Genomic DNA, 27,264 nt, shown 5'->3' with positions numbered 1-27,264 from the left:
GCGCGTGGGGGCGCCTTCTGTGCCTTGGGCTGCCAGGCAGCCACGGCAGGTGCTGGGTCTGGTACAGCGACAGCATTACTGGGACTGCGCATGGGCCCGGGACACAGCTTTCTTGGGAATTTCGACTTTGCATTGCACTGCAACTCTCACATGCTTACGTGGGCAATCCCTTCCACGCCAGCTGCCCATCACGTTGCCGGCCGCCTCAATGCAACAATTCCGTACCACATTACTAACATTACCAGAGGCAACCCCCCCCCCCCCCACACACACGCTTACAGCTGCATACATGCGTGCCTGCCTCAGGTCCTCAGCTCCACCACCTACATAGCCATCACCTGCTACCTTCCCTGGCTGCACCCGCAGTTGGATGCGATAAAACACAATGCCAGCCATGCACGGGCTGACACTTACGTGCACCGCTGCCACTGCCACCAATCCGAACAGCAGCAACAGCATAGCAGCCCCCAGCAGCGCCCCTGCAGTTCAGCTCCTGTCCGACCGTCCTCCTTTCCGTGCACCTCAAACCTGTGCCCACCGCTGCTCCTGCACCTCCCAGCCCTGCTCTGGCGCACAGCCTGACCCCATACTTCCGCAGCGGCTGTGAGCGGTAAAATACCCCACACCAACACACGCGTATCTAATCGCATGATGTCCGCCCTCGCCTAATCTCCTCTCGTCCTTTCCTCTCTCCTCACCTCCTCTTGTGCTTTTCTACAACACAAATACATTACACGCATTTACAGCTCCAGGCGCTTAATGAGCTCGGCGTCGGCGTTGATAGGGTTGCGCCCGTCCAGCCTGTCAAGGGGGAAAGGGGGCAAAAGTGCGTAAATGCATGGTGGGGAGGCGTGTAGGGGCTGAGGTGGGTGTGGCTGTGGACGTGTGGGCACGCGTGCGTGGGGGCGTGGGCTGCGCGAGAGGCAGCTTGCAACGCGGGCGCGGCACAGGCATTCCCAGGCTGCCGGGCCAATCGTGGAGACATAGCACAGCACGACATGTTGTGCTTTCGCACAGAAACGGCCGCTACCCACTTGGCCAGGTCGATGGGCGTCTTGCCGGTGTTGTTCTGCACGGTCTTGTCGGCGCCGGCGTCCAGCAGCATGCGCGCCAGTGCCACGCGGCCGTAGCCGGCGGCGTAGTGCAGCGGCGTGTTGTTGAGCGAGTCGCGGGCCTCCAGGTTGGCGCCCTCGTCTGCGGGGCGATGTCGGGACCCGTCAACGCTGCCTCTTGCCCTCGGCGTTTAGGTTCAGAGGGTAATTTCAGCCGGGAGTTGGATTCGAGGGGTCCATTATAGGCACAGCGGTTCAGGATACAGGCTGCACGGCGACGGGCGCTGTGGCACCCGTGGCCCCACCCGCTCCACCTCTGCCCAGGCCTGCCGGCTCGGAAAGCCACGCACCGGCCAAGGCAGTCATGTGATTGTGTGTGCTCGGTAATGTATGTACGTATGTGTGCCGGCGACTCACCGACCAGCATCTTGGCAATGACGGGATGGTCGTAGGCCACAGAGTAGTGCAGCGCGGTGCGGCCCTGGGGGGAGGGGGATTACATTCATGATAATCTAAGGAAGTGGTAGACGGTAGACCATCTTGGATAACAGCAAGCGTGGACGGGGGGAGGAAGGTGGGCGGAGGAAGGTGGGTGGGGGTTGTATATATCCAGCCCAAACTAAACCGAACCCAATGCAATAGAGCGAGGGGGAAGGTGGGCGGGGGAACTTGCTCAAGGGGTAAGCAGGAACTCGCGATAAAGCTGGGCTCAAGGGGTAAGCAGGAACTCGCGATAAAGCTGGAAAAGGAGGAGACGGAGGTGGCCCCCTGCGCTGCGTATACCACACATGGTGCACCCACGCGCCGCACCTGCTGGCCTGGAACTCGTACCCTGAAAGGCTGAAACACACAGGCGCAGCATACGCTTCGCCCCATTCGAGACGCAGCAGGCTCGCTCCACACGTCCCACGGTGGACTTTCAAACACACACGCCACACACGCACACAAGTTGTCACTGGCTGGCTTTCTCGGCTTCGCATTGTTAGTCTTAAATGCATTTTCGATCTCACCTGGGCGTCGGGCTCGTTCAGGTCTTTCCCGATGGCAATAAAGTCCTCCACTGCCTCCTCGTCGCCATACCTGTTATGAGTGTGTTTGCAAATGAACGTAGCGACAGAAGTCAACCATGGTGCGCGTGTGTCCATGTGCATCTTCGTGTGCAGGGCTGGGCCATGTGCAGGCACGTCGGATTGCTGGCGCACGCCGGTTGTTGGGCTGGACCCTGTGGGGGGCCGAGCCATGCGCACCATACACCCAGGCGTGCATGTGCCCGCAAGCCTTCCCCTCCCTCCTTCTCTCCGCTTCCCCTCTCTCCCCCCTCTCTCCCTTCCTGCCTCTCTCCCTTCCTTCCTCCCTCGCCTCCTTGCCTCCCGGCCCGACCCACTTGGCGGCGTCACGGATGTTGTTGATCTCGGGGGCCTCCGTCGGCGCCGCGGCGGCGGCGGCGGCCGGCGGCGGCCGTACGGCGGCGGCGGGCGCGCCGACGGCGGGCGCCACGTCACCCAGCTTGTCGCCCAGCTTGGCGAGGAACTCGGGGTCGTTGTAGTACTTCATCAGAGCCTGGGGTGGCAGTTGACGGTTGGTGGGTTGGCGGTTGGTGGTCAAGCCAAAGCCTGTAGCGACCAGCTGGCCGCCGCACATGCGGCACGCCTCCACCCGAGCCCCCTTTCCTCCCCCCCGCCCACCCAACCCCACCCAACCCCACCCCACCTCCACACACGCGCTGGCTCACCTGCATGCCGCCCTTCTGGATGTCGGCGAAGATGTCCGCAAACTCTGTACACAGGTGAGGTGAGGTGAGGTCAGGTCAGGTGAGGTGTGTGTTGCCGTGAGACGCATGACACAGGCATGTTGGGAGGGGCATGGCAGGTGCAGCAGATGTGTTTGCGTGTGCCCAGGGGGGATGCGCACGTAGGCAGGCGACCAGGGTGGCCGTCACACCCGCAATGGTGCGCCCCGATCCCGCCCATCCTGGTCAGTTGACTTCTGTGCGCACACACGTTCAAACACACGTTCGCACACACCGTCGTATACGGCAACATCGCTAGTGTCACCTACCACCTGACGAATGTCCCGGTGTCAGCCCCCGGCGTCACGCGCTGCTGGCCAGCGCCGTCGGCCGCCGCCAGCCGCCATTTCCTCCCTCAGCGGCCTTCCTGGCCATGCACCCGCCTTGCGGCCTCGACCCCGCCCCCTCTCGAACACCCCTTGCTGCCCAACCCCTCTCCTCCAAGAACGTCTCCCTGTACAATCAAGTCATGCACACAACGCACCTCTTTCTCCCCCCTCCCCCTCCCCCTCCCCCTATCTCTCACCCGGGTCGTCCTTGAGCGAGGCCATGCGCTGCTGCAGGGCCTGGTTCTGCATGGCAGCCTGGGGCCAGGCAGGCAGGAGACCAGGCGGGGCGGGAGGGGCGGGAGGTGGGAGGAGGGGCGGGAGGAGGGGCACGCGCAGAAGGGCACAAGCAGTAGGCCGGGTTCAGTTGCCTCTGTGTGTCCCGCAAGATGCGTAGGCTGGAGATTGGTATGGGGCGCTGCAGTCACCGTGAGCTCAGCCTCATTTGCACCCTCGGCCCCCGCCACTGCATCCACACAACGGGGTGCCGTGCTCTCACTTCCCCGTGTTCCTCTACCCCTCCGGCCCTCCGCCGCCCTCCGCCCCCCTCCGCCGCCCTCCGCCCCCCCCCAAACCCCATCTACCCCCCCCGCCCTCCACCCCCCCTACCTGCATGGCCGCCATCTGCTGCTGCACCTCGGGCCGCTTCATCATCTCCTGCATCTCCTGCATGCGCTTGGCGAAGGCAGGGTCCTGCGGTGCACACATCAAGATACACACACACACGTACACACGCAGCCGGGCAGTATTGGGTATCCGTTAGTAGCCCAGGCGATGAGTGGGCCTCGTTCCGTTGTCGTCGGGCAACGCAGCCAGACAGTCAGGAGGTAGGCGGGCCGCACGCAGCGGCACACGGCAGCACACAGCGGGACAGTCAGGCCGGCTGGGCAGGACGGCTGGGACATCATACGGAGGCAGGGGCTGGCTTAGGTTCCACACCCAGGCAGGCATTCTCCACATTTTCCGGCTCTATGAACCAGCAGCACCCAAGAGGAGTCGGGGCTCCGGCAGCCGGCCGAGCAAGGAGGGGCGCGCGAGCGGAAGGCTAGGGAAAGGGAACGCTGGTGCCGAGGCCCGCACCTTCATCGCCTGCTGCATCGCCTGCATCTGTTCGGGCGTCATCTGAGGTGCTCCGCCACCAATCTTAACGCGAACAAGACTCCGCGCCACCGGCTGCGCAGAGCTGAAGGGCGCGGGGCGACGCCCGATGGCCGAGTTGCAAGCGGAGCGCAACATTGCGACAGTTGTAAGCAGCAGAGAGGCAGTATATGGAGGATCTAATTGGAAATATGCATAAAAGGCTGCGCTGTGTGCCAATTGGCTGCAAGACGCGACTCCGCGACCATGCAAGCAGATGCGGTGCTACCGTGCGGGGATGCCGGCCCAAATTGAGCAGGCCCCTGAATTATGCCAGGACTGGAAGTGAATGCAATTGCCGCTTATCTGGGTCAAAGACTGCGCTTGAAGCCTTGACACGAACCGTGGCCTGCCATGGCAGGCCCGCGGGAAGTGTACGTGGGATGACCCTTCGCCGCTTACCTTCGCCTGGCCATGACCCAAGACAAGAGTCTATACCTGGGAAAGCTTGATTGACACCAGAGACGTAGCCCAGTGGCAAAGATGATACGGACTCGGTGCTCGCGGGCAGCCAGGACCTTCACCAGGACCAAGGCCAGGACCATCGCCAAGACCCTTGCCAGGACCCGAGCTTCACAACCCCAGTCTTCACGAACCCGAGCCCACGCGCCGCCACAGTATCTGCTTGTCAGATGTGCCCAAGCACCCTACTGAAAGGTGACTCCCGCAGGGCTCGGTGCAGGAGAATGCATGGAAATGCATGGAAATGTGCGACCAAACAACACTGTGACAATGAGCGGTGAATACAACAAGTTTCGCCAAGTTACATATTGTTATGCAGACGAGTGTGTCAACCTATCAAGCGAAAATGCAGCTCGCAGCTCGCCAGGCCCCGTCTTCTCTGCGTTCGGCTCGGCCGAGCAGCCGGACAATTTTTGGGTAAGCTGGGCTTGTCATACAACTGATAAATGCCAATGAATGCGAACGTTGGAGCGGAACCAGTCACCGGTTGGAGACATTGCGCGACAGGGCACCCGCGCTGCGTCGTTCTCTGGTGGTTCGCGCTGAGCAGCTACCTTCCCAGGTGTCAGAGGTGAGCACCTCACATTTAGGCTAAAGTCAACTTGGGCACCTGCTACCGGGCACACCGACAACGTCAAACCGCCGGCCAGTTCCCCGGCAGCCTCACGTTCTTCGCTGGCCACGGCTTGCTGGCACCCGCAGCCAGCTCGCCTCAAACTAGCACCCTTCTCTGCACACCCTCAAACCCCTCACACACACCCTCGCACCACCACGCCCACAGACCGAGACGCAGGCCTCCGCCAGCCCTGCCTCCACCTCCGCCCCTGCCCCTCCCCCTGCCGCCGGCGGCAACAATGCCGGCCTCGCTCTGGGGGCGGTGGCGGCGGCGGTGGTGCTCTTCGCCGTGACGCGGCTGGGCGGCGGTGGCGGCGCGCCCACGCTGGCCACACTGGAGTCGCTGTCCACGCCACTGGAGGTGGCGCTGGTGAACGGGCGGCCCACGCTGGTGGAGTTCTACGCCAACTGGTAGGCCTGGGCCAGCGCATGGGGCTGTGATAGAAATTGATACCAAGCTGTGCGGGTGTTGGTTGGTTGGTGGGTGTGGGTGTGTTTGCTATGGGGCTTGGCATGGGGGGGGCATGGGATGTGTCGCATGGTGGTGCTTTGAGAGGGACGCCCACAGAGGCTTAGGGATCATGGGGTCATGCGTAGGGGGCGTTGGCAATGTGGCGGGCGGGGGTAGGCTCATAAGCCCGCCAGTTGGCGAAGGGCTCGGGGCAAACGGGGTTGAGCGGTGCAGGCAGGCCGTGCCGCACGTGTGGGACCTCTCCCATCCTCTTCCTACACCCCTGTATGCCTGGGCCCCCCTCCCACTCATGAATGTAACCGCCCCCCCCCCCAATTGCTGCTGCCGTTCACCTACAGGTGCGAGGTGTGCCGCGAGCTGGTGCCGCAGGAGTACGAGCTGGAGAAGCAGTACGGCGGCAAGGTGGGCAGCGGCAGCAGCAGCAGTGCCGGGGCGGGGGATGGGGGTTGGGCAGCGGCAGCAGCAGTGCCAGGGTGGGGTGATAGTAAGGGGGCCTGCGGCAGTGGCGGCATTGGCAGTGGCAGTGGCATGGCGGGGCCCGCATCACACGCACCAGGGCCATCCAGCCATGATGATGAGCATATGACAGTGCTGTGTTAATGGTCAAAAGGCCCATGACTCCATGAGGCACCAGTGCCAGTCGCGCCCTTGCTATCTTGCGCTCGACCCTCCTCACACCTTTAAAACCCACCCCCACCTCCCAACCGCCCGCCCAACCGCCCGCCCAACCACGCCACCCGCCGCAGGTCAACTTTGTGATGCTCAACATCGAGAACTCCAAGTGGGCGCCCGAGGCCGCCGAGTTCGGCGTGCGCGGCATCCCGCACTTTGTGTTCTTCGACAAGACCGGCGAGCCGCAGGCGGCGGCGGTGGGCCGCGTGCCCAAGCAGGTCGTGGAGGGTGAGTGGCGGAGGTGCTGTGTGGCTTTGGGGGGGGGGCAGTGGGGCTTGGGGGGTCAGGGCATGGGGGCAGGGCATGGGCTGCAGCTGGATGCGGTTAGAACTTCGGGCTACTGGGCCCCTAATGTTTGCGCCGACGTCAGGCGGACATGGGGCCCATGCCGTGGGCCCATGCTGTACCGTATCTTGTGGGGCGGCCGGTTGCAGCGGCCTTCCCCTTCCTACTGCTTGTGCCTGGGCTCGGAATCCAATTAGTCACGGCCGCACTGCCGCCGTGCCGTGCCATACTCCTGGCTACACGTGCAACACACTCCCGGGACCCGCCCCTGAGCCGGCACCGCCGCCGGGTGCCGCCTGCCACGCCCACACCCACACCCACCTCCATCTCGCCCCCACGCCCCCGCCCCCACCGCCCCTCGCCCGCGCAGACAACCTGCAGGCGCTGCTGCAGGACGCGCCGCTGCCGTACTCGGGTGCTCAGGGGCGCGCCTCCGCCGCCGCCGCGCCCGACGTCATGGCCGGGCCCAGCCGCAGCGCCGCCATGCCCCGCGACCACGCGTAATGCGGCGGCAAGCGGTGCAGCGGGATGCAGCGATGAAGCGGGAGGGATTGCAAGAAGCCATGCGGGAAGCGATGCGGGAATTGGCTGGAAGACAGCCGGGAGGTTGATGGCGGATGCTTGGTCTAGTAGGCACGGCGAGTTTGTCAAGTTTGGTGGGCTCTCAGAACCTTGGTGTTTCGTGAGGTGTCACCGTGGGCGAGACGGGACACGGATGCCAACGGCAACAACCGCTGCAAGTGGGCAGCGTGGGCTGCATACCTTTTCTTCAGGTTGGTGTTGAAGAAGAAAACACTTGGAAGCAAAGCGGACCGCTGTGCGCAGAGTGCAGGCAGGAGAGCCAGGGTTCGGACGGGGGCGTGTGGACTTGGAGGGGTAGACAGTGCCCGCTGGCATTTAGAGGCGTGGGCGCTGCAGGCGACCCTCTCGGCGTCCAGGTGAAAGAGTGCCGGCACGTGTTGTGAGATGATGTAGCAGGTTGGAGGCGGCGGCGGCGCGTAAGAGCGGGCGAAGTTGGGGTGTGGCTGCGTGCTGAGAGTCGTGATGTCCGAAACGACGTCAGTTTTGAAATTGTCTTGGGTGACTGATGTGTGCGAATGCGTTTAGCCTCGACACGAGCGGGCAGTGGCAGTGAGGTTCTGGGCGGGGTGCAACGTCCCTGCTCGTAATAGAGACAGAGGAAGGGAGCGCGGCAACGTCGTGTGGGCGCCCGGTGCCTTGGTCGGCGAGGGCATTTGTGCCTGTGGGCACGCTGGCTGTAGCAGGATGGCGGGCTGTGGCGTTTAATGGCACAAACAGGCGAAAATATTGCATGTCACGCGTGTGTGTGTGTGTGTGTGTGTGTGTGTGTGTGTGTGTGTGTGTGTGTGTGTGTGTGTGTGTGTGTGTGTGTGTGTGTGTGTGTGTGTGACTACGGTTTCCACGGTTATTCTGCCAGATCACGTGAATCGTGTATCTGGTATAACCAACGATAGGGCTCTCAATCGAGGGCTGCCGTGACCTGGCGTTTCCCCGGCAGAGTGCAGACAGCTCTGGAGTCCACAGGGTAACGCACTCTTACCCTTCACCGCGCCAGTAATCCTTGCGGAACTACTGCCGGTGTAACAACCTCAGACCCAGCGGGCGAGCTACCTCTTAAAGACCAGGCGGGCAGAACACAAAAAACAGCAAACATACCCAAACACGCAGCACGCGACAGCACGCGACAGCACGACCACAGAGGCTGCGGGGCTGAGTCCTACGACCCCGCAGCCTGCACGCCCTCAACCGCCACCTAACCAGCTCTCGACGCCAGGGCAGACTATGCCTAAGGGCAGCCACAAACGCGTCTGGCCACTAGATCGCATTGGTTACACGGGGTGTTGCAGCACCCAATACACCCTCTGTGTGTGTGTATGTGTGTGTGCGCGCGCGCTTGCGCGTGTGGCAGGCACTGCTGGGTGCGGGTGCAGTGCGGGTGCATTGCTGCGGGTGCATTGCTGCGGGGTGTGGCCGCTCGCTGCTGGTGACGCAAGCACACGGCAGGCGCCTGCTGCGTGTATGGTGGCATTGCACCGGAAGCTGCTGCTGGAGGAGGGCGGAGGACCCCTCCACGCGCCTGGGTTAATACGCGCCTGGAGGGCTTCGCCTCCCCCTGGATCGCTTCGCTCGGGGGGCTCAGCCCAAAATAGCCCCGCAAACCTGGCCCTGCTCCCACGGGCGTAAAACGAAAAAACCCTTCCCCTGCCCACTAAGCTCCTCCGCTGACCCTCTCGTATGCCACTGCTTCAGTGGCTCATCATGTTAATGCTCACGCGCGTCTCCTAAGGGCTGCTCCCTTTCAAGCGCTCTTATCTTGTTTCTGGGGAAAAGCTCAGCCTGGGCTTTACGGAGCTCAAAAGCCCAGGAATTAGCTCAGGGGGCAGACTCCCCAGGCACTTGTGAGTAGGCTTCCCAATGGTGGGAAGGGCGTGATGGGACAGTGGTAAGGCAAGTTGGCAAAGTCCCGTAGGGTGCATCTAATTCCCAGAACCCAACAGAGGGCAAGCAATGGGCAGCGGCAGGGCACGAGTGCGCGGCTGGTCGAACGCCGGAGTTACTGTACCGACGAGTTGCTGGCTGGCTGGAAGTTTGCTGTCGCGCATTCCTCACGCTCCGGGCGCCCGGCCAGGCGATAGCACCGCACAGACACACCGCAACGCCACACTCGCGAGGCAGAGCCGCATGGTAGGAAGGGCGTCAAGTGGTCAGGCAACCGTCGCACACGCTGACACGCCGCTGTTTGGGCCCCAGGACAGCTGAAAGCAATGTTGTTTGATGGTTCTGTGACCCCAATCCCCACCGGGGCCAAGCTTTACCCGCCTCCGTGGAGGCGTAATAAAGCTCAACATCTTTATGAGATCCCTGAGGTCAACTGAAGTTGCTATGCGCTTTCGCGCCTTGACTTGGAGGCTCTCCATACACGCCCCAAAGGTGAGTTCCCCAGATTCGTTACAAGGGCCGTTCCGTTGTTGTTAGTGCATAAGAGAACACCTGCAATACACCTAGGTGTAGGCCCCAACGTAGCCGAGTGGCAGCACGACATGCCACGGACTAAAGGTAAGCCCCGGCTGCCGGCGAAATGCAAAGCCGGCATGAAGGCGCGACATGCGTGAAGTCGGAAGCAGTTTCAAGTGTGCTGCCAGTCCACGTGAACTTTTGACGCCCTACAGCACAGTAGGTGCCGTGACACCACAGTACTCCCCGCTCGCTTCCAGCAGTCCTGTTCAAAACCCATATCAGCATGTGTCCTAATACGCCTAATAGACAAGTGCTCCCCGGTCACGGGAAAAGGGGCTGAGCCCCTCCACAGTCTGAGGCCGAACAACCTCATCGCCCGGACATAGCCGGGATCGGTTTCCACAGGCACATAGCCAAACCAGGTGCCTAGCAATCGCGATGCCACAGCAGAGCCAACCGTAGCCACCGCGGACCGCTACCTAGACACCGCCAGCTGGCTCCTCAGCCTGCGCGCTTGCGCCGCTTCTTGGGCGGCGCTGCGCTCTCCTCCTCCACGTGGCCTTTCCCGCCCCCTCCGCTACCAAGATGCGTGTAGTGAAACGGGGCTGCACTGAAACTGGCGCGGCGGGGGCGGCGCCGCGCTGTGGGGCGAAAGGAGCGAGGCACAGAAACTCAACGGAAACTTGGTGGAAACTCAGGGGAAACTCGGAGGAAACTCGGAGGGAACTCGGCGAAAACCTCCTCAGTTCATGGTAACATGAATAGAAGGGATACCGTCGATAAAGCGATCGGTAAAATAATTTATAATTGATTGCTTTTCGCTGAGAGTGAAGTTCGGGCCCCATCGCACGCTGTACTGGTCGGTCATGAATTAGGCCCGGCTAGCCCGGCACTCAAGCATGTACTGGTTGGTCGTGTATCCGTTCTGTAAGGCAACCGACTGCAAGCGCTTGGGATAGCTAACACTGTCGGGGTAGTAGGAGCTCTGCGGCAGCGCGTCCATGCCCGCCTTGAATGCTGCGTTCGTGGTGTTGGGCGTGTCGGTCAGGTTGCGCCCGAGCACCCAGGTTGCGACAGTCGGAGACGTGAGGATTACCTGGCGCAGGTAGAAGTTGCCAAGCCCAAAGTTGAAGGCCCCGTCGGCTGACGTAGTGATGCAAATCCTGGCAGGAAGGGTCAGCGACTGCGAGGCGGCAACCAGCTGGTTCGTGTAATAGTCGAGCCAATCCAGATCCAGCTGCACGCCCGTTGCGTCCAGGGTTGCACAATACGTGACCTCATTCTCAAATACGCGTATTAATACGTCATATTACGTTTTGCAATACGATACGCTCCAATACGCTGCAAAATACGCCGCCCGCCTACGTCGGGATGTTAGGATGTCGGCTGGGATGTTGGGACGTCGGGATGTTGGGGAATCCCTCTCGGAATGGGGCTCCTTCCCGCGTGCCGGTTCCGCGACTGCAGTTAGACATGATATATCGAGCTTAGTTGATATTTGCTCTGGAAGCGATCGTGCGGTCGCGTGTTTGGGTTGACATACCAGCTCGACATGCTAAGCATGCCAGCCATGCAACCACCCCGGCTCCCCAAAACGCGTCGTGCACAACGTATTTCGCACGTGTTAGCCTCGGCACATGACAATACAATACGTATTACAGCGAGACAATACGTATTACGTATTGTGCAACCCTGGTTGCGTCAGCCCCTCACAAAAAGCAGCCGAGCACTGCAATATTCTGACCTGTCGCGATGCTTGCGTGTGTGCGTGCCCAGTGTTGAGAATTTATTTTACGCCCTTCCTGAATTTACGGTAGGCATCGGTGCTCAGGTCCTCCTGCAGCTGCTTCGCAGGCAGCCAGAGCTAGACAGCGGCTTCCTGCTGCATTGAGGTCAGGTGGTCTGGCATTCCTGACAAAGGCTATTTCAGAGCCGCTAAGCCTCTGGAGGGATCTGCACAGGCCTCTGAACGGCTCTGGAGGGCTCTAAAGGGCTCTGGAGGGGTCTGAGGGCTCTGGAGGGCTCTGGAGGTTGGCAACGCGCATGCTTGGCGGGCCAGTACCCAGTTTGCCCACTATCCAGTTGCAAAGGCCGTGGCAACCCACGCCATGCTGAAAGCCAGCCGAGGTGGGTATTACGGAGTTAATGGATTCCAGACGTTGCATGTTCGGCAGGCCGGCAGCACCGCACCACAGCCCAACGGTCGTATACCTAACATGGAGCACAACCCAGCCCAAGCCCAGCCGTCCACAAACCACCAGCACTTACTGGCATTCACCACTAGCCCACGTACTAACACCGCAGCACTTCATCACTTCTAACAGCCGCGAGAGGAAGGCACAGATGCCGCGTGCCTGTGGCAAGCTGGGTCAGTCACTAGGCTACTCCCAGGTTAGGTTTTATGGCTGAGCGCGGCTCAGTCTGAGTCCGGCACGCAAGCGGCCTGCACGAACATGGGCTGCGCCAGCACACAAGTGACCACCGGCAAGTCCCCAATCCAGCGCCGGCAAGGCGTGAGAAGTGGCACAGTGCACCATGCAGTGGGTGTATGGGTGTGAGGGCGCCTAGGCCTGAGTGACTTCACCGGTACTCTGCTCGCTTGCGCGGCAGCCAGGTCGAATCCGAGCGCCCTCACAACAACATCCGCCGTCGGAGCAATGTCGCATCCGAGTCAACAAACGTGCCTCGTCCCGTGGGCTCTCAGAACGACAGCATTTCACACTCACATAGTTGCGCACTACTTGTGCCGGCACTCCTACTCGTAGCACATGCTGCGCATGCCATGCCTGTACCTGGCGGCCTTGGCGCAACACTTGCAGCAGGCCCAGCAGCACCGCTGCCCCATGCAACGCGCCGCCACGAAGGCCCGAGGTTCAGCCGCACTCAGAAAGTGCTTAACGGCGGCTCCTGGGCTGTCAACCCGCCCGCCGGCGCCGCGCCCAGCGGCCAGCAGCATCGCGTTCTTGAGGATGGCGCAGTAGGCGCAGGCGGTGCGAAACAGCTGTCAGGACCCAACGTGTGCAGCTTGCACTTTCGTGTGCCTGACGGCCACTGCAGCATACCCCATCTCGTTCCGTGAGCCACTTGATGCTCGCAGTGTGACGCCGCGATGCACACATTGCGTCACATGCTGGGGGGAAGTGGCCGTCAGGCACAGCCCTGTGCATGGTGTTATGGGTGCGTGTCGTACGGGCGGTCGTGAGGATAAAGGGTGAGAGCAGCTTGAACCCACTGTCTCTCAGCCTGATCCTAGGCGCATACTGAAACAGTTGCCCCTTGGCAACTGCAGTGTTGCAGTTAGTGTTGCAGTTAGTTGAGAAATACACCCCAACAGACGCATCCGCTATCCCTAGACACAAACCTGACCAACTGCCAACACGTGAAAGTGGGTTCGTGCTGACTCACGCCAGACACTACCCCATTCGACACTCCCAACCGCCAAGAGAGCCCGCATAGGTGTCGTGACCTGGCGTGTGACCGTGCATATCGTGTGACTGAGTGGTTTGGGTGTGGTTTTGGCGTGTGGGAAGAGGGGAACGTGCCCGAGGTTGGTTGGCCCGACACGGTGTATTGCATGGGAGGCCGGAGTACGGGTGATCCGAGAGAGGATATAGGTCGCGTCTGAGAGCAGCTAGAGCTGTCTCTCATTCCGATGTTTGCAGATCTGTTATCTCGGCCTCTGCAAGTGGCCGTGTTGGCCACGGCGTAGGCGGCCTGGAGCGCATGCGTAGCGAGCGAGAGGGTGGCGCAAGACGATCACGTTCCGGCTTACATGTTGCCAAAGAGTTTAACGTCCACTAGGACGGGTCCCTCATATAGAACGGTCAAAGACTATCTCGCCTAGGATCGGAATGAGAGACGGCTCTAGCCGCTCTCAGACGCGATCTATATCCTCTCTCGGATCACTCGTACTCTGGCCTCCCATGCAATACACCGTGTCGGGCCAACCAACCTCGGGCACGTTCCCCTGTTCCCACACGCCAAAACCACACCCAAATCACTCAGTCACACGATACACTGCTCATCCTCCTCCGCGCTCATTTCTACATCTGGGATGTCATCTCCTCCCTCGCACGACGATTCAGTTTTCAATAGGTCATAGTAGTCCATTGCGCGCAGCTTTTCTCTCCAACACCGCTTAGTCGTTCCTCGTAACTGCAACGTGTTTACGAACTGTAATTATAGTACTCGTTTAGGACTGCACGTCGCCACTGATGAACCCGGCTTTGTGTCAGCCATTCGCACCCCATTCGCGCCCCGCGCATGCCCGCGCCGGACGTTCCACCCACTGCCCCATCCTTGGGCTGTAACAGTGGAAGTATGCTGCTGCTGCTGCTGCTGCTGCTGCTGCTGCTGCTGCTGCTGCTGCTGCTGCTGCTGCTGCTGCTGCTGCTGCTGCTGCTGCTGCTGCTGCTGCTGCTATTTGCGGGTTTCTGGCGTGTTACTACTCCCGTGCGACCACCCGCCCAGGCCCTCACCTGCATCTCCTCTTCCAAAACCTACACCCATCCCTGCCCAAGTCCCTGCCCTGCCACCCGCTTCAGCAAGCAAATGACCCACAGCGCATCTGTTATAACAAGAAAAAGATGTTAACACCACGGACTGTTCGTGATCACGCTTAGACTTGGGCGCCCCATGCTTTTTTCATGCCCCCCTCAACACTATAACAACGGGAAACCGCGTCTGGGCGCGTCTGGGCCGCGTCTGACCTGTGAGACGCGGTGTCAGACGCGCCGAGACGCTGCGCGTTAAGGGGGAAACGCGGGGGAGACGCGGGAGAGACGCGATGGGGACGCAACCAGAAACAGTGAAGCGGGGCACCATTGCAGATAGCGCGTTTCACTGCGTCTGCGAGACGCAATGGAACGCGAGTCGTGACGCGGTACAATTGCATGGAGAGCGCGTCTTAGCTAACGCGATGCGTCACACCAGACGCTAGCCTGATACCCTAGACGCGCCGCGTCTCACACACACGCGATGCACGAGACGCACTGCGTCTTGAGACGCGATTCGAAAACAGAAACACGGGGGAACCGTACAATCCACGGAGAAACACATGAAACTCTTCATTCCAGAGCACGTTACACTGCCTCTATCCCACATCTGCGGCGGACCCTGGCTGCACACATGTTTCAGGATTACCTGAACCGACCATCTCACTCGCTTTCCACGCAACTACGATCTGACAGTAAGTGCATCACAGTCAAAGGCGCTCTGTCGCCCATCACAGTCTCACTGTCATGCACATGCAGCACAGCAGTCCTCAAATGCCACTCGCTCATGCTGGAGTGGATGTCTACACAGGGTCCAAACATACTACCGCTAGGTGGTCTACACAGGGTCCAAACATCCTAATGCTCGGTAGCTAAGTCCAGAATAAGCCGTACTAGGCCTAGTCCGAACATTGTACAATCCATGTAGCACCAGCATCGGCAGTCTACTTGCCCCTGGCGGCCTTGCCCCTGGCGGCCTTGCCAGCCTTCGCGGCCGGAACCTTGGCAGCCTTGCCCTCAGCGGCAGTCTTGGCATCGGTCTTGGCCTTGGCAGCCGGGGCTACCACCTCATCGCCCTTGTGCTTCTGCATGGGATGGGGGCGTAGGCGCAACAATGATTCGCCATCATAAATTGGTGAAAGAAAACACGCAAGAGTACACTGGCGTAGACCAAGAACCACATGCATTAAGAATGCATTCTGCTGAACCCCACCCGAGAGCACCAACAATGCTGCCACACACACCCTGAACCAGACGACGGAAGCTCGATCCCCCATTCACCTTAGCTGGCGCCTCGGCCGTCCTCTCATCCTTGCGCTTCTTCGCATCCGTCCGCTTCTTGTCGCCCAGCGCCTGCATGACAGCAAGTGTGCCGCAATGCTGTGAAAGCGAACTTGCACGACGGGACGGTCCGTCCGCAGTGGTGCCTGGCACCTATGCCGCAAGGGACCATCTCCAGTGCAGAAGTAAACGACTTACGCAGCGAGCCATATTAGACGACGCGCGCAGAGAACATGATCACAGTGGTCTTACCTTCACGCGCTCGGCACCCGCCGCGGCCAGCTTGTCGATGGCGCCTGGGCTGGACTGGGGCATGGGCGGGGGCATGGGCGGGGGCATGGGCGGGCTGGGCTGGGGTGCGGCGGCGACGTCGACGGCGCCTGTGGACCCCAGAGAGGAGCGCTTGGTCTTTGAAGAGAGGCCGCTCAAGGCCTTGGCCAGCGGTCCCTGCAAGAAGCAGCAGAGTTGTGTAAGCGCAACAGACATTCACCAACAACCGCGCCTGGTCATATCAGCAGTAAGGATGCGCTCGTAAGCGAAGCACGCACTGACAGTCTGGCTATGTAAGAAAGTAACCCACCAGAAGGCCCCCGGCGTCGATGGCACCGTAGGACACCTTGGCGTCCTTGACGCTCGCGGAAGCCCGGCTTGGCAGCAAAGACTCAAGCTCCTTGCAAAGACCGACCTCCTCTTCCGTCAGCGTCTGCTTCTCGCCAGCCGTGAAGCGCACAGGGTCGCGCTTGTAGCCGTCCCACATCTTGCCCCACTGGCTGCGCCATGCGTTCTTGTACCAGCCACGCTCATTCTTGGGCTGGTTCTCTGCAAGCACGCGGTGGAGGATGGAGGATGGAGCAGAAGGTCCAGGTCAAACTGACGCAAAGTCTGCCTCTCGCGCATGTCTCTCAACGCACTCATTGCAAGGTGCTTATACAGTATATACAATTAGAAAGCAGACTCACTGTCCTTGACAGCGCGGGCGGCTGCGGTCGTCTTCTCGTAAGTGGTGCGCTTGGCGTTGAAGTCGGTTGCCTTCCTGGATATGTTGTGAAAGAGTAGTAGGATGAAGCAACATTATGTATAAAGAATTAACTACGGTCAGTTCAACAAGTCAACGCGGTCAAGTCCACTCTCATCCCCCTATTCCTCATCGCTCATGCTACTGACATTCCTCCGCAATGTCCGCATTCTAGCGTCCTTCCCATGCCAATACAGAAGAACAAAAACTCACTTTGTCCAGTCGGCCTGGAAGTCTTCGCGCGACAACGTGATGCCTCGCTTCAGGCTCCAGGCGTAGGCCGCGGCCATCTTGTCTTGCCAATACTTTTTCAACTCGCCATTGGCGGCCAGTCTGGTGTTGAGCAGGCGGGGGCCTTCGCCAGGGCCGCGCTTGGCGAAGGGGTAGAAGCGACGGACGGCCTCCATGAACAGCGCGGAGTCCGGCGTTCGCACGCGAGTGATGGGCTCTTTCGCGTTGCTCTTCTTGGGCTTCTTGATGGGGTCCTGCTTGGACTCGCGCACAATGGTGAGGGTCAGCCTCTGCTTCTCCGCATCCCACGAGGCGCAGGGAAGGGGGCAGGCGGGCCCGTCAGAGCCGCTGGCCAGGTACTCGAGAGCAAACGCCAGAACCTGCTCCGGCGAATAATACTCCACGGGGTCCTCGGGGTCCTCGGGGTCCACAGAGAGCTTGTAATTGACGGTGGAGTCCGTCTCGGGGAGAAGATCCCCCCTGAACGTTTCAGGCTTAGTTCCAGGCGAAATCGTTGTCGCCCACTGATGGTAGACTTTGTTGGGATGGTCGGGATCCTTGATAAGGAGCTTGCAGACACGGGCGACCATGTTGGATGGTTGTGAGGTAGGGTAGTGCACGAAAGCCCTCTCTTGCAATTTAAAGCGCATTCAAACGATGGATTCCATCTCCCATCCCCGTTTGACTCAGGTCGGAGGCCAATTCAAACGGGTGAATCCAAAGGGTCCCCTCGAGTCCCTGGGCATCATCACCTTCTTGGTGTTTTTGAACACCTTCAATTTCAACACCTGCAAAACTGCTACGTATCGTTTGTAAAGGGAGGGACTGGTAGGGGTAGGGTTTTGCGCATGGGGCGGGGGCGGGCCGGTGGTGGGCGATAGCCAGAGACACGCGTTTGGGCTCGGCAAATGGTGGGGCATAAACAATATAAGCAAGAGTACATAGTAGCAGCACTGACTGCCACGGAGTTACAGGCGCGCCGACTTTGCCACCCAGGGCTCCGGGTGGCAACGTCGCGTTGAACGGCGTTCGCGGGCCCGGTGCCTCTTGATTTGGAAGAAGCACCTAATAGGAATGGAGCCGTCTAGCTCGGAAGAGGTTGGCCTGGAGCAGGGCGAGGCCCGCAAGGATTTGGACATAACTGAGACGGTTTTGAAGAAGGGGACGCTGTCGCTGTCATCTGATGAGGCCGTAATAGTAAGGTGAGATTTGAGGAGGGGAAGGGGGACACTCGCGGGACTTCCGCAAAATCACATGCGGGCTGCATGTGCAGGGCGGCACTTGCGAGGGCCGGCGGCGTTGTGCGGCTGGACATGCCGGGCATGCCTAAAGCCTCATGCCTCGCGGCACGAGTCGAGGAGGAGCAGCGGTGGAGGAGGGATCCTTCCAAGGCCGCCCACCGCGGGTGCCCCCCAAGGTTCCTGTTGGCGCTGGGCGAGAAGTGGAGGCGTCACGGCCGGGAGGAGCTCGTAAGGTGAGGCTGGGGGGAGGTACAGGCCATGGTTGGGAGGGCTTGGATGGATGGGCTGTGGTGGCCGGGGTACGTCACATCGCCGGAGGCGGGCCTGGATTGGGCGGAGGCCTCAGATGGGGCATGGCGGGGGGGAGCGGGGGCGTCCGGGGCCGACCGGGCTAACCCGAATTGGAAGGGGCTGCCCGGAGCACGGATGTGGGGGCTCAGGCCTCGGCGCGAGGGGCTGGGCGCGCTGACTGAAATCCCACACAATCCGCCGGCTCTCGCAGGGAGCTAAGAAGGGCCAGGGAACGGGGGGACAAGTTGACGCTTTTCGCCGGCATTGCGGATAAGCTGGTACGGCTGGAGCTGCCACCCATGGCCAGGCCCCAGGCAATGGGCGATGAGGTGGGGGATGTGGCGCCGGACGTGGAGGAGAGCATCATGGGCATGGTGGAGGACAACGAGATCGTGTCCCTGTCCGCGATCCTGGAGCTGAAGGTGCGCAGCCGGGATGGGGCGGCAAGGCCATAGGGTGCACGTAATGTGGACATGCATGCATGCACGTGATGTGGCGTCGATGGCAGGCGGGCCTGGTCGGCATGCGTACGCCCTCATGCACGAATGCCTGCACAGGGCGCGTGCCTGGAGGAGGGGGAGTCCGGTGGCGTGGAGGATGGGCGGCCAGCTTCATCGACTACGGCAGCAGCCGCGGTGGAGGGCACTGCGGTGGCTGCACCACCATTGAATGTGGTGACGCCAAAGGAGGGAATGGCTGATGTGGAAGCAGCAAGCAGTGGTGCTGGTGCTGCCCGCTCTGGCACTGATGTTGTGACAGACCTGCCGGAGCCCGGGGTGAGGGGGGAACTTTGGGTATCTGTGGTGTGGGACCGCCATTACCCCAGGCCCCCCAACAGGCCGCGTGTGCAGGGGTCCTGAGCACTGCAATTGTGTGTTGGATGTCTTGAATGCCATTTGTGACCGTGTGTCCGCACCAGGTTGCTGCTGGAGAGCTAACCGATGGCACCTTGCTGAGGGAGCTGTACATCGCCCTGCGAGTCCCCGATGCCCTCCGCGACCTACTGCGAGGCAACGTGCGGCAACTGCGGCCGAACGTGCTCGACGCGTGCAATGCGCGCGCCAAAGCTCGTGCGGCGTTGGACCTGGAGGCGCAATCTGCGGGGAGACCCCGCACATCAGTGGAGCTAGCGCTGACCGTGTACTGGGACATGACGGGCAGGGCATGCCTGTTCTGGATTGACATGACGGGGACTGACGGCGTGTTCAACCCAGTCCTCCTGGTCCTGTATGTGCCGGGGCCGGTGATGCAGAGCAAGTACCCGGTGTTGGTGCGAGCGGCGCGCAACATGCAGCGGCGCCTGATGGAGGCGCAGACGCTGAAGAAGGTCCCCCGTGGTCGGCTGAAAGAGTGTGGCGGCGAAACTCACATGGCAGGCTACCGGCATGTGCAGACCAACAAGGCGAGCCGCGTGACCATGTGAGTGGTATGGGACTGGCAAGCGATGGCAGGGAGGGAGGGGCGTGCGTAGCGGTGGTGGAGCGGAACCTGAGGGGAAATCCAGGGAGGCGAGGGCTTTGGGCGGCGTTCGGGATGGCTTGGCAACAGATGCAAGGTGCACGGCCTGATTCCTTGACAGGTATGCGCACACATCGAGGAGCCACGAAGCGCGGGTGGTCATTGGTGCGTTCGGCCTGTGCATCGCCATGCTGCTGCTGGCGATGTGGGACTACCTCGTGACGAGCGCGAAGGAGACCGTCGCGGGTACGCCTGCAATCCTGGCGACAGGGGCGCCATGGGGCCTGGTTCCGGTTGGGCTGGACTACTTCACACACCCGCATCTGGACCCGGACGACGCAACGCCAACTGTCGTGTTCCTGGCTCTGTGGAAGTCGGCAACAGGGCGCCGGGTGAGCTGCCAGGCGTCAAGGGTTGGACGAGCTGGTGGGGTGGAGAAGGGACCCGGCGGAACGTTTTTGTGGCCGGGTGGAGGAAGGATGCAAATGCCAGCCAGGGAGCATTGCCCTGACCAAAGCCGGTGCTTGACAATTTGGGCGTGGGCTCGCTGGCGCGCTTATGGGTATGGCCCTGGCCTGCTGTATGACAGCTCACCCCTCATCGCCATGCAGTGCAAGGACTTCCTGGACGATGTGGAGCGTGCGGCGCATGTCAGCCGCAACCTGTTCACATTTGGTGGGGTCAGCGCCTACACCCGCACCCAGGACAGCGACCTGCTGGTGTTCGACGCGCGGCAGGTGGTGCACGGTGCTGACTTGCGTGTGCCACTTAACGCTAAATTCGATGAGGCGGGCATGCCGTGCGGCGTGACGGTGGGCTCTGGCGTTGTGTCACGCCAGTCTGATGTGAAAGTGGGGAGGGCCGAGGCACGTGGGCGGTTGGAGTTGGCGGCGGAGGGCAAGACCGCATCTCTGCATGTCATGTGCAAGCGCGGTGAGGAGTTTGAGGCGGAGATCCTGCGCATGGCCGCAAGCGCGGGGTGTGAGGCCGAGGCTGGATGTCATCCGCCATCCCAGAAGCGGGCTGCGGGTGCGGCCCTGCCGCAGTCAGCTATAAAGGGCCGCCGGGCGCAGGGCAGTGGTGGGAAGTGCTGAGCGGGCGGATCAGCCATGCACGGCTGGTCGCAAGCATGTATCGTTGTTGTTATGAGTTCCATAGGTAAACAAACAAGAGGCCGGAAGATCAATACTGTACTGATGGGAAACTTGTGTCTCAGATGCTGGGAAGCTTCCGGTGCAGGGCTGCGTGCGCTGTCGGCAGCCGGGAAGATTTCTTTAGTGGAACGGCGGGAAGGGGGCTGGGGCTGCATTGACATACGGCACCGGTGCAGGGCTGCGTGCGCTGCCGGCAGCCGGGAAGTTTTCTTTACTGGAAAGGCGGGAAGGGGGCTGAGGCTGCATCGTCATACGGCACCGGTGCAGGGCTGCGTGCGCTGTCGGCAGCCGGGAAGATTTCTTTAGTGGAACGGCGGGAAGGGGGCTGGGGCTACATCGTCATACGGCACCGGTGCAGGGCTGCGTGCGCTGTCGGCAGCCGGGAAGTTTTCTTTAGTGGAACGGCGGGAAGGGGGCTGGGGCTGCATCGTCATACGGCACCGGTGCAGGGCTGCGTGCGCTGTCGGCAGCCGGGAAGTTTTCTTTAGTGGAACGGCGGGAAGGGGGCTGGGGCTGCATCGTCATACGGCACCGGTGCAGGGCTGCGTGTGCTGTCGGCAGCCGGGAAGTTTTCTTTAGTGGAAAGGCGGGAAGGGGGCTGGGGTTGCATCGTCATACGGCACCGGTGCAGGGCTGCGTGCGCTGTCGGCAGCCGGGAAGATTTCTTTAGTGGAACGGCGGGAAGGGGACTGGGGCTACATCGTCATACGGCACCGGTGCAGGGCTGCGTGCGCTGTCGGCAGCCGGGAAGTTTTCTTTAGTGGAACGGCGGGAAGGGGGCTGGGGCTGCATTGACATACGGCACCGGTGCAGGGCTGCGTGCGCTGCCGGCAGCCGGGAAGTTTTCTTTACTGGAAAGGCGGGAAGGGGGCTGAGGCTGCATCGTCATACGGCACCGGTGCAGGGCTGCGTGCGCTGTCGGCAGCCGGGAAGATTTCTTTAGTGGAACGGCGGGAAGGGGACTGGGGCTGCATCGTCATACGGCACCGGTGCAGGGCTGCGTGCGCTGTCGGCAGCCGGGAAGTTTTCTTTACTGGAACGGTTGGCGGCCCCGGAAGACACAAGCCCAGAAGACATCATCATGTTACAGACTGCATCAGCCGCGTGAGCGGCTACCCAACTTGCACTGCTCCTTGCCAATCACCATCATTGGTTGGCAACTGAGAAAACAAGTGGTACGTAATGAAGTAACTTTTATTCTCGTCGAGCTTGCAGCGCATCACCTTCGAGTCAATGGCTTGCAATAGCACGGGGAACGAGTTCAGGAACGTCTGCTGGCGTTCTTGGTTGGGGGTTGCCTTGCGGCGACTAAAGTCTGCAGCATAGTACAACGACTGCGGCCGTACCACCTCCACCTTATGCAATTCGCAAATCGCCACACGGCATACAACCCCACGCACGGTTTGCACACGAGCATAGAATGCAACCTCTCCAACATACACAGACACGTCCTGATCGTCCTCTGGGGTGTCAAGGGATGGCGCATACTTAGTCTTCACATAAAATGACTCACGTGCAGTGGTCAAGTTATACTTTGTAGATAGTAAAACCTGGTCACGTCGTACAAGTGCACGTTTGAATATAATAACACTTGCGTTCTGCAAGTCACCCTCCACCACACCTGAACGTGTCGCAAAGTCCTCTTTACTAAAAGCCTTCATGAATGCTTCGAAGACAACTGTCCGCTCGGTCGGACCCGCCACATATCCGCGCCCAAGCAGCTGGGAACCCTCACCATCCTCTACATCCGCGCAAACATCCCCCGTCAATGTGACGTGTGCTGCACGGTAATCTGGCACCCACTCATCAAATGACTTGTACTGGCTCCCACCCGCAGCCAGTGCATGGCCGGCCTCTACCCCGGCTGGCCCGGTTGCACCACCATCCGCGGTGCCACCTCCCCTGCCACGCTCAGCTCGCATCTCAGCGAGCCGGGCACTTGCAAGGAACCCACTCACAATAATTTGCTCTGGACACCTGGTTGTGCGGAACTTGACCCCACTTTTGACCTGCTGCACACCGCGCTCGACCCAGAACTCAGTTGCAAACGCCACGTGCCCACGTGCACGCTCCTGCTCGCGTAGCCTACATGCCAGTAGATGCATGTTGTAGGTAGCAAACTTCATGCCAAACACGAGCTCCGAGTCACAGCAGAACTGTTTGAAGGTTACTGCTGCACTGTCACACGCAGCCTCCGAGAATTGGTCATACCGCAGATAATGCAGCATGGCCGTGCGCAACATCTCCCACATTCTCCCCAGGTCAAACTCACGATCCAGCCCTGCATCATCTTTCCGTGTAACTACCGGCATCACAACTTTATTAGGATCCCCTCCGTGCGAGTGCAGGACGTATAGGGAGAAGCAGTCCGTCCAGTGCAGCCATTCTTCCATGGTCCAGTACGAGCAGGGGACAATGTCACGGTAGGGTCGGTTAAAGTCATTAGTAATGATGAAATGGGATGCACGTGCAGTCATTCTGCGACGAGCCTCTACACTTAACACAAAGTCACTCTCAGCCTTCTTGACGGACTCGCCCAGCACAAAGTGCCAGAACTTCTTGATGACACCGAACAGAGCTGCATGCGCTATGGGCACAACCCACACGTTATTCATGTCTATGTACGACAGCTCCTTCGCTATGCAGGAAATGCCATGGCAACCCAGCGCCGATGCCAAGTCATGATTACTTTCCACAACCTGTGCCCGATCCATGTGGTGCGCATGAGAGATCCGGATCCTGCTGTCACCGCATAGTGCAGTCTCTGGCATCTGACAGTCAGGTGGCAACAGGACGTTCAGCGCTGTGTTGATGTCCGCCGGCTTGTTGTACCCCAGAAAGTATGTACCATGGCCGTTAGGGCCAGTCTCTCCCAGCAGCATGCAGTGCCCACATGCGTTCTTGGCCGCATGGGAGAGCCAAAGACTCAACGTCCGGTTTGCAGGCGTATCTGCGTGCAGACCAAGCAGAGGTCAACATACGGACCCAAGCACTCCCGCCCCCAGTCCTCCTACCCCCACCCCAGAACCACCACCACCAGCCCAACCCCGCCCCATCATGCCCACCTAAGCCACAGCACTCCTGCCCTCACCCCAGCACTCCCACCCCACCCCAGCACACCTGCCCCGCGCCCCGCCCCTGCACTCCCACCCCTGCCCCAGCTCTCCCACACCACCCTAGCATTCCCGCCCACGCCTGAGCACTCCTGCCCCCGCCCCACCACTACCGTCCCCAAACGCTCCCGCCCCAGCACGGACTAAAAGCCCACTCACCAGCAAAGATACCGCCCAGAAACATCTTGTGCCCAAAGGTTCGGCCCGAAGCAGCGTCCACCACGGTCATGCCCTCGGTGCCAGGCCCGAAGGCCTTGAATGCTGTCAGTGTTGGGCGCAAGTAGACTTCCATTGAGTCAGGCTCCGAAGGTCCGGGCGTGATGATCAGGGGGAAGCAGTGGCGGCGCTTGCTGCGTTGAGTCACTGGCAGGTCCGCGCACCTGAAGACAGCAGTTAAAGAGGGGAGCAATAAGGTCTGGTGGGTGATGATTACAGCATAGGCACATACCTAAATTACATCAAATGCACACGGAGACACTGTAGGTGCACAGGAAAGCAATTGCCCATACTATACAACAGGCTGAGGTCCGTCACACGCACCGAATGAACAGCATCCCGCAGCTGTACTTCTTGAATGAGAAGACCTCGCCGAAGTCAAAGCCCAGGTCGTAAGCCGAGCTGTCGGGCTCGAAGAACTCGCCGGAAGTCTTGGCATTGATGTCTTGCGCGTACCGCGAGCCGTAGAAGTCGTCAGGGTTGTTGTCGCGCCCTGTGCCGCGAAACGTGCAGAACCGTGGGTCCATGAACATGCCGCGCACGACATTCTCGACACCGAAGTCGTAGAACCTCTGTGGGAAGACAGCACGTGCACGCGGTCATGGCAAAGGGCACTGAAGTCAAGAAGGGTTGACGGAACAAGGGCATGCAGGATTGGGAGACCTGGGGAGACTTATTGCTATGGGGAGGCTCCGCATGGGCAACAAGTAAAGCATGCAACGTACCTTGTTCGGAACTGGTTGGTGTCCTGGCCGGGCAGGCTTAAACCGTCGATGGCCGCAGCCGCACTCATCTTGCAGGTGCTGGTGCCACTCATCTCGAGGGAAATCAGGGAACAAGCACTTGTCGCTCAAACAAACGTGCTTCTCAAAGTCACGTGCGTCTGGAATGTCCAACATCTTCTTCATTATGTACAGCGACGGGGGCAAGTTATTGCCAGGTGGAAAGCACACGTCACGAAGGAAACGCAGCTGACGGTCCGCAACATTATCCCGTACGCGCCCATCAATCTTCTCCTTCATCCAAGCGTAAGCAAACTGCCCCACAGTGATAGGTGCAGCTGCGCAGATAGGTGTCGTACCGGAATTGCAGTAGTGTGCCAGCGGAGAGGGTGAAAGCCACGGAAAGGGAGGTGCATCGCGTCAATCAAGTGCGCCGTTACATACACAGAATTCCGTGGCGTTGCAGTGGCAGTTCCAATACCCATTCCATTCCAGTGTTGCCCGCGCCTGCTGCTGCGCCCACCACGCCATACCCCAGAGCTCCCTTGTCAAAGCCTGTCGAAATCCCGCTGTCCCAACCCCGCCCGACCCGACCCGACCCACATCCCGACTTACATTGAGTGCCTGTTCTCCACAGCGGCTCTGACATGATGCCCTTGAAGTGCTGCACAGACCGCGCACCATGCTGTAGTTCGGAGATGTTGGTGGGTTGCATGACCATACCCTGCGCCGCAAGGTCGTTGGCAACCGCACCGGCTTGGTCATCAGCATCACCGTCGCCGTCAACAGGCGCCAGGTGCCCGAATTGCTGCAGAATAGCATTCAGCAGCTCAATGGTGTTGATGTTGGCAGGGTCGTCCTGGTCGAGAGAAGCCACAACGCGGTGTAGAGCTGCCGCCAGGAAATGACCTGTGGATTGGGGGTGGGGGGGCAGGGTTGGGCGGGACATCAGGGTAATGCAAAGTTAGATGTCGCTCCTCAACGATCTGAACATAAGCCATGTCCGGAAGCGAGAACCCCAGGACAGAGGCATGACCCAGCACCCAGACCCGGGCTTGCGGCGCGCAAAGGAGGACCGCAACCTGCGCGATACTTACCCGGTTCAGCGTCAGCAGCATCTTCCTCTTCCTCATCGGAGTATAGGTAGTCGCTGTCCACCCGGGCGCTGCCGCTATTACTGTAGCCACCACCACTCCTGTCACTGCCATTGCCAACATTCCCGCCGCCGCCGCCGTCGGTGCCGCTACCGCTGCCGGTGCCGCTACCGCTGCCGGTGCCGCTACCGCTGCCGGTGCCGCTACCGCTGCCGGTGCCGCTACCGCTGCCGGTGCCGCTACCTCTGCCGGTGCCGCTACCGCTGCCGGTGCCGCTACCGTTAGTGTCCATGCTGTCGCTCTCACTAACAGAACCCGCAGGCGAATCCCTCCCTCCCTCAGCAAAGTCAGCGTCTCCTAGGCCGCCTTCGCCACCGGTACCGGCAGGGAGAGGGAGGTCCCGAGGTGCACCCTCACAGCATTTTTCGTGGCGAGAGCAAGCCGCTCTATCCTTCAACTGTGTTGGCGAACGGCATCCAGGGTTGGTGCACGTGTAGACGGGGTCTCCGAAGTGGTTTCGAAAGCGGGTGAAGCGGTGGAGGCTGAGCCAGTTGTCTGCGTGCACACGGTGTGGTTGTAAGTCCTTTGCCGTGCCAAGCCTCTTGACTCCCAACAACTATACCTGAGGGTGCTGATGGCCTTCTCTTTGGAGTGCCACCCATTAGCCGTGCGAGCACTTGCAGCTCGGAACCGGACGCCAGGCCACGACGTGCCAGCACGGTCGAACGCTCCAGCAGCGTGTCGCCGCCGCGCGCGACCAAGCGCCATATCCGGCTGTTATCTAGATGGAAGAGGGTCGTGGAAGCGATAAAGTCGAAGACAGAGCCCACAGTGGCATCGACAGGTCCCACGAACGTGACGAGTTGCCCTGAAGGAAGCCTAATGAAGATTTGTAGCTCTTCCGTTTGTGAACTTTGGCTGATAGCGCGAGGAGCAAAGCTCAGGTGAACCGTTGCCAGAGCCGCCAGCACTAACACTAATGTTAACATTGACAGCACTACGTGCGCAGTAAGCGCTGAGGTGGGTTGGTCGGCCTGGAGCCATACAAGCCCGCTGTGAAGCGCGCTCTGAAGGCCCCAGGCCGCCACCAACGGAACAAGGCCCGTTGGCAGACGTATCATGAGTGATTCATGAGTTCGTCAGTCATGTTTATGTTTTCAAGAGAA

The 27,264-nt window shown here is 60.6% G+C and overlaps 7 protein-coding genes across 7 annotated transcripts in view; 3 read left to right on the top strand and 4 right to left on the bottom strand.

The window, feature by feature from the left end:
* Positions 1-105: 105 nt before the first annotated feature.
* Positions 106-4,497, bottom strand: CHLRE_17g702200v5 (uncharacterized protein). The gene is made up of 9 exons (XM_043071937.1): positions 4,248-4,497; positions 3,777-3,860; positions 3,368-3,425; positions 2,785-2,828; positions 2,437-2,612; positions 2,063-2,132; positions 1,470-1,533; positions 1,035-1,194; positions 106-801 (listed from the first exon to the last, which is right to left on the bottom strand). Exons 1-9 carry the CDS (start codon positions 4,401-4,403, stop codon positions 741-743), a joined length of 873 nt encoding a protein of 290 aa, XP_042914396.1. The 5' UTR covers positions 4,404-4,497; the 3' UTR covers positions 106-740.
* Positions 4,498-4,617: 120 nt separating this feature from the next.
* CHLRE_17g702150v5 (uncharacterized protein) lies at positions 4,618-8,427 on the top strand. The gene is made up of 6 exons (XM_043071936.1): positions 4,618-5,183; positions 5,274-5,337; positions 5,548-5,792; positions 6,192-6,255; positions 6,600-6,753; positions 7,181-8,427. The coding sequence occupies exons 1-6, from the start codon at positions 5,080-5,082 to the stop codon at positions 7,312-7,314; spliced, it is 765 nt and encodes a 254-aa protein (XP_042914395.1). The 5' UTR covers positions 4,618-5,079; the 3' UTR covers positions 7,315-8,427.
* A 3,040-nt stretch (positions 8,428-11,467) lies between these two features.
* CHLRE_17g702102v5 (uncharacterized protein) lies at positions 11,468-13,533 on the top strand. Its single transcript, XM_043071935.1, has 2 exons — positions 11,468-11,916; positions 12,654-13,533. The coding sequence occupies exons 1-2, from the start codon at positions 11,898-11,900 to the stop codon at positions 12,866-12,868; spliced, it is 234 nt and encodes a 77-aa protein (XP_042914394.1). The 5' UTR covers positions 11,468-11,897; the 3' UTR covers positions 12,869-13,533.
* A 12-nt stretch (positions 13,534-13,545) lies between these two features.
* On the bottom strand, positions 13,546-14,537 carry CHLRE_17g702052v5 (uncharacterized protein). Its single transcript, XM_043071934.1, has 2 exons — positions 14,268-14,537; positions 13,546-14,205 (listed from the first exon to the last, which is right to left on the bottom strand). Exons 1-2 carry the CDS (start codon positions 14,296-14,298, stop codon positions 14,021-14,023), a joined length of 216 nt encoding a protein of 71 aa, XP_042914393.1. The 5' UTR covers positions 14,299-14,537; the 3' UTR covers positions 13,546-14,020.
* Positions 14,538-14,597: 60 nt separating this feature from the next.
* CHLRE_17g702002v5 (uncharacterized protein) lies at positions 14,598-17,627 on the bottom strand. Its single transcript, XM_043071933.1, has 6 exons — positions 16,792-17,627; positions 16,523-16,596; positions 16,144-16,382; positions 15,816-16,010; positions 15,564-15,635; positions 14,598-15,367 (listed from the first exon to the last, which is right to left on the bottom strand). The coding sequence occupies exons 1-6, from the start codon at positions 17,397-17,399 to the stop codon at positions 15,227-15,229; spliced, it is 1,329 nt and encodes a 442-aa protein (XP_042914392.1). The 5' UTR covers positions 17,400-17,627; the 3' UTR covers positions 14,598-15,226.
* Positions 17,628-17,727: 100 nt separating this feature from the next.
* On the top strand, positions 17,728-22,023 carry CHLRE_17g701950v5 (uncharacterized protein). The gene is made up of 7 exons (XM_043071932.1): positions 17,728-18,011; positions 18,083-18,283; positions 18,553-18,763; positions 18,899-19,117; positions 19,261-19,760; positions 19,921-20,191; positions 20,411-22,023. The coding sequence occupies exons 1-7, from the start codon at positions 17,884-17,886 to the stop codon at positions 20,891-20,893; spliced, it is 2,013 nt and encodes a 670-aa protein (XP_042914391.1). The 5' UTR covers positions 17,728-17,883; the 3' UTR covers positions 20,894-22,023.
* Positions 22,024-22,025: 2 nt separating this feature from the next.
* The window catches only part of CHLRE_17g701917v5 (uncharacterized protein), a 7,392-nt gene continuing 2,153 nt past the window's right edge, over positions 22,026-27,264 (bottom strand). Inside the window, exons 6-12 of the mRNA XM_043071931.1 lie at positions 26,102-26,464; positions 25,620-25,913; positions 25,008-25,342; positions 24,607-24,854; positions 24,226-24,446; positions 23,730-23,903; positions 22,026-23,652 (exon numbers count right to left, since the gene is read on the bottom strand). Coding sequence (XP_042914390.1) covers positions 23,639-23,652; positions 23,730-23,903; positions 24,226-24,446; positions 24,607-24,854; positions 25,008-25,342; positions 25,620-25,913; positions 26,102-26,464 — 1,649 coding nt within the window. The 3' untranslated portion in view covers positions 22,026-23,638. The remainder of the gene's footprint in view (positions 23,653-23,729; positions 23,904-24,225; positions 24,447-24,606; positions 24,855-25,007; positions 25,343-25,619; positions 25,914-26,101; positions 26,465-27,264) is intronic.

Source organism: Chlamydomonas reinhardtii, chromosome 17 (assembly GCF_000002595.2).
Source record: "Chlamydomonas reinhardtii strain CC-503 cw92 mt+ chromosome 17, whole genome shotgun sequence".
Lineage (NCBI taxonomy): Eukaryota > Viridiplantae > Chlorophyta > Chlorophyceae > Chlamydomonadales > Chlamydomonadaceae > Chlamydomonas > Chlamydomonas reinhardtii.
Note: the sequence above shows the minus strand (reverse complement) of the source record. Positions and strands in the feature narration are given on the sequence as shown.